General features: G+C 39.0%; 1 protein-coding gene across 1 annotated transcript; it reads left to right on the top strand.

The window, feature by feature from the left end:
* Nucleotides 1–224: 224 nt before the first annotated feature.
* On the top strand, nucleotides 225–1,560 carry LOC122335589 (protein strawberry notch homolog 2-like; the record flags this gene model as incomplete). Its single annotated transcript, XM_043233431.1, has 3 exons — nucleotides 225–385; nucleotides 1,247–1,380; nucleotides 1,470–1,560. Coding segments are annotated over 3 exons (386 nt in total), but the record flags the coding sequence as incomplete, so codon positions are not given.
* Nucleotides 1,561–1,729: the final 169 nt, after the last annotated feature.

The following is a 1,729-nucleotide window of genomic DNA, read 5'->3' on the forward strand; positions in this document are numbered from 1 at the left end:
TAGATATATATATAGATATGTATATATATGAGAGAGAGAGAGAGAGTTTGGTTTTCATCCCTTCATAGTAAAAAGTCTGACATATAGTATTAATCTTATTTGCATTGGTCTTAAAGCATTTAAATGTAATAAAAAGTCATGCTGCCTCCTCATACAGCACAAAGTCGATTTAACAGTATGTGGTGTTTCCGTGGCAAGTAAACTCTCTGGTGGCTTGTGTGCAGCTACTATAGGAATCTCTCATCCTGATATCGTGGTGGAGACCAACACACTGTCCAGCGTTCCTCCTCCAGACATCACCTACACACTGTCCATTCCAGACTGCAGCATTAGCTCCGGCCTGCTGTCTGCCCTGCAGCTGGAGGCCATCATCTACGCCTGCCAGGTACTCCTACGCTCTCCGCTCTTCTCTTTTCTTCTCCCAGATGAGTTTAATGTGAATGAATTACGGCCGGGCGGTACAGCATAAATATGCATGTCTTTTTTTTGACTGGTCGACTTGAAAATATAGCTGCAACATGACTCACGCAGCTTTTACTTTATTAACCTTTTAGTTAAAGATGATTCTGTTCTGAGTCCACCACGCGCGATGTAAACGTTAAAGGTGGTGTATCTAGATTTGTAGAAGTGTGTAAGCTGTAGTGTATGTGTGGAGTATTTTAGAGGTTTTCTTTCGGCCCCTCCTCCTTAGACGTGACGCACGCACAGGTTGCCAGATTGATAACACAAAAAAGAACAAGCACACATGATGGCCAATGAAATTAAATATGCTGTATTTTCCGCCAACTGGCAACCCTTCCTGGAACGCACATTTCAAAGGAGAATAACTGACTGTAGCGTTGTTTTTAAGTATGCTAACACGTTTAACATACACGTTTTTTAAATATTTGCAAACATATCGTGGCTTTTTTTATGCTTTAGTAGAACTTGCATAGAGCACCTTTAAACAAGTCATTTGAAAAGATGCATGAACTACAACTACATCTTGTACAAACTTGTCTTATACTTATTGCTTTCAGAAAATGTTTTTTTTTTTTTAAATAGCTGGAGTGCATGCTGCAAAAATGTAATATCAGACATGTAGTCATAGTTACAGTTTTTATTCTGCATTTTAAAAACACTTTTCTCTTACCAAATTCTAACATCTGGTAACATTTCCATTCTTTGATCTGTAAAAAGATAAAATGCAAAACATTAAATTGTAGTTAATCAATTAAATATGTAAAATGTGCTTTGTGCTCTTCAGCAACACGAGGTGATTCTTCAGAACGGTCAGCGAGCAGGGTTTCTGATTGGAGACGGAGCCGGCGTCGGGAAAGGACGCACCGTAGCGGGAATCATACTGGAGAATTTCTTAAAGGGACGGAAGAGAGCGCTCTGGTAAACGCCTGAAATGCGTCTCTGACGCTCGTGTTCTGTCGAGCTCAATCGACTGCTGATCTGACCGAGGGATGTCTGCTTTGTTTTAGGTTCAGTGTGTCAAATGACCTGAAGTACGATGCTGAGAGAGATCTCAAAGACATAGACGCTCCCAACATCCCTGTGTTTGCTTTAAATAAGGTTTGAGACCTTGAGTGACTGACCTGTCACTGCTTTTTTCATCTGTATCGTACGGTCTAAATAGGCTTTGTAAATTGATAAAAAACTAATTAAATCGCAAAATTTATATAAATAATTAAGAATTAAAAATAACCCAAATTTTACGCATGTTAAAGATACTTTATTTTAT

The sequence above is a fragment of the Puntigrus tetrazona genome, unplaced genomic scaffold (genome assembly GCF_018831695.1).
Source record: "Puntigrus tetrazona isolate hp1 unplaced genomic scaffold, ASM1883169v1 S000000829, whole genome shotgun sequence".
In the NCBI taxonomy this organism is placed as follows: domain Eukaryota; kingdom Metazoa; phylum Chordata; class Actinopteri; order Cypriniformes; family Cyprinidae; genus Puntigrus; species Puntigrus tetrazona.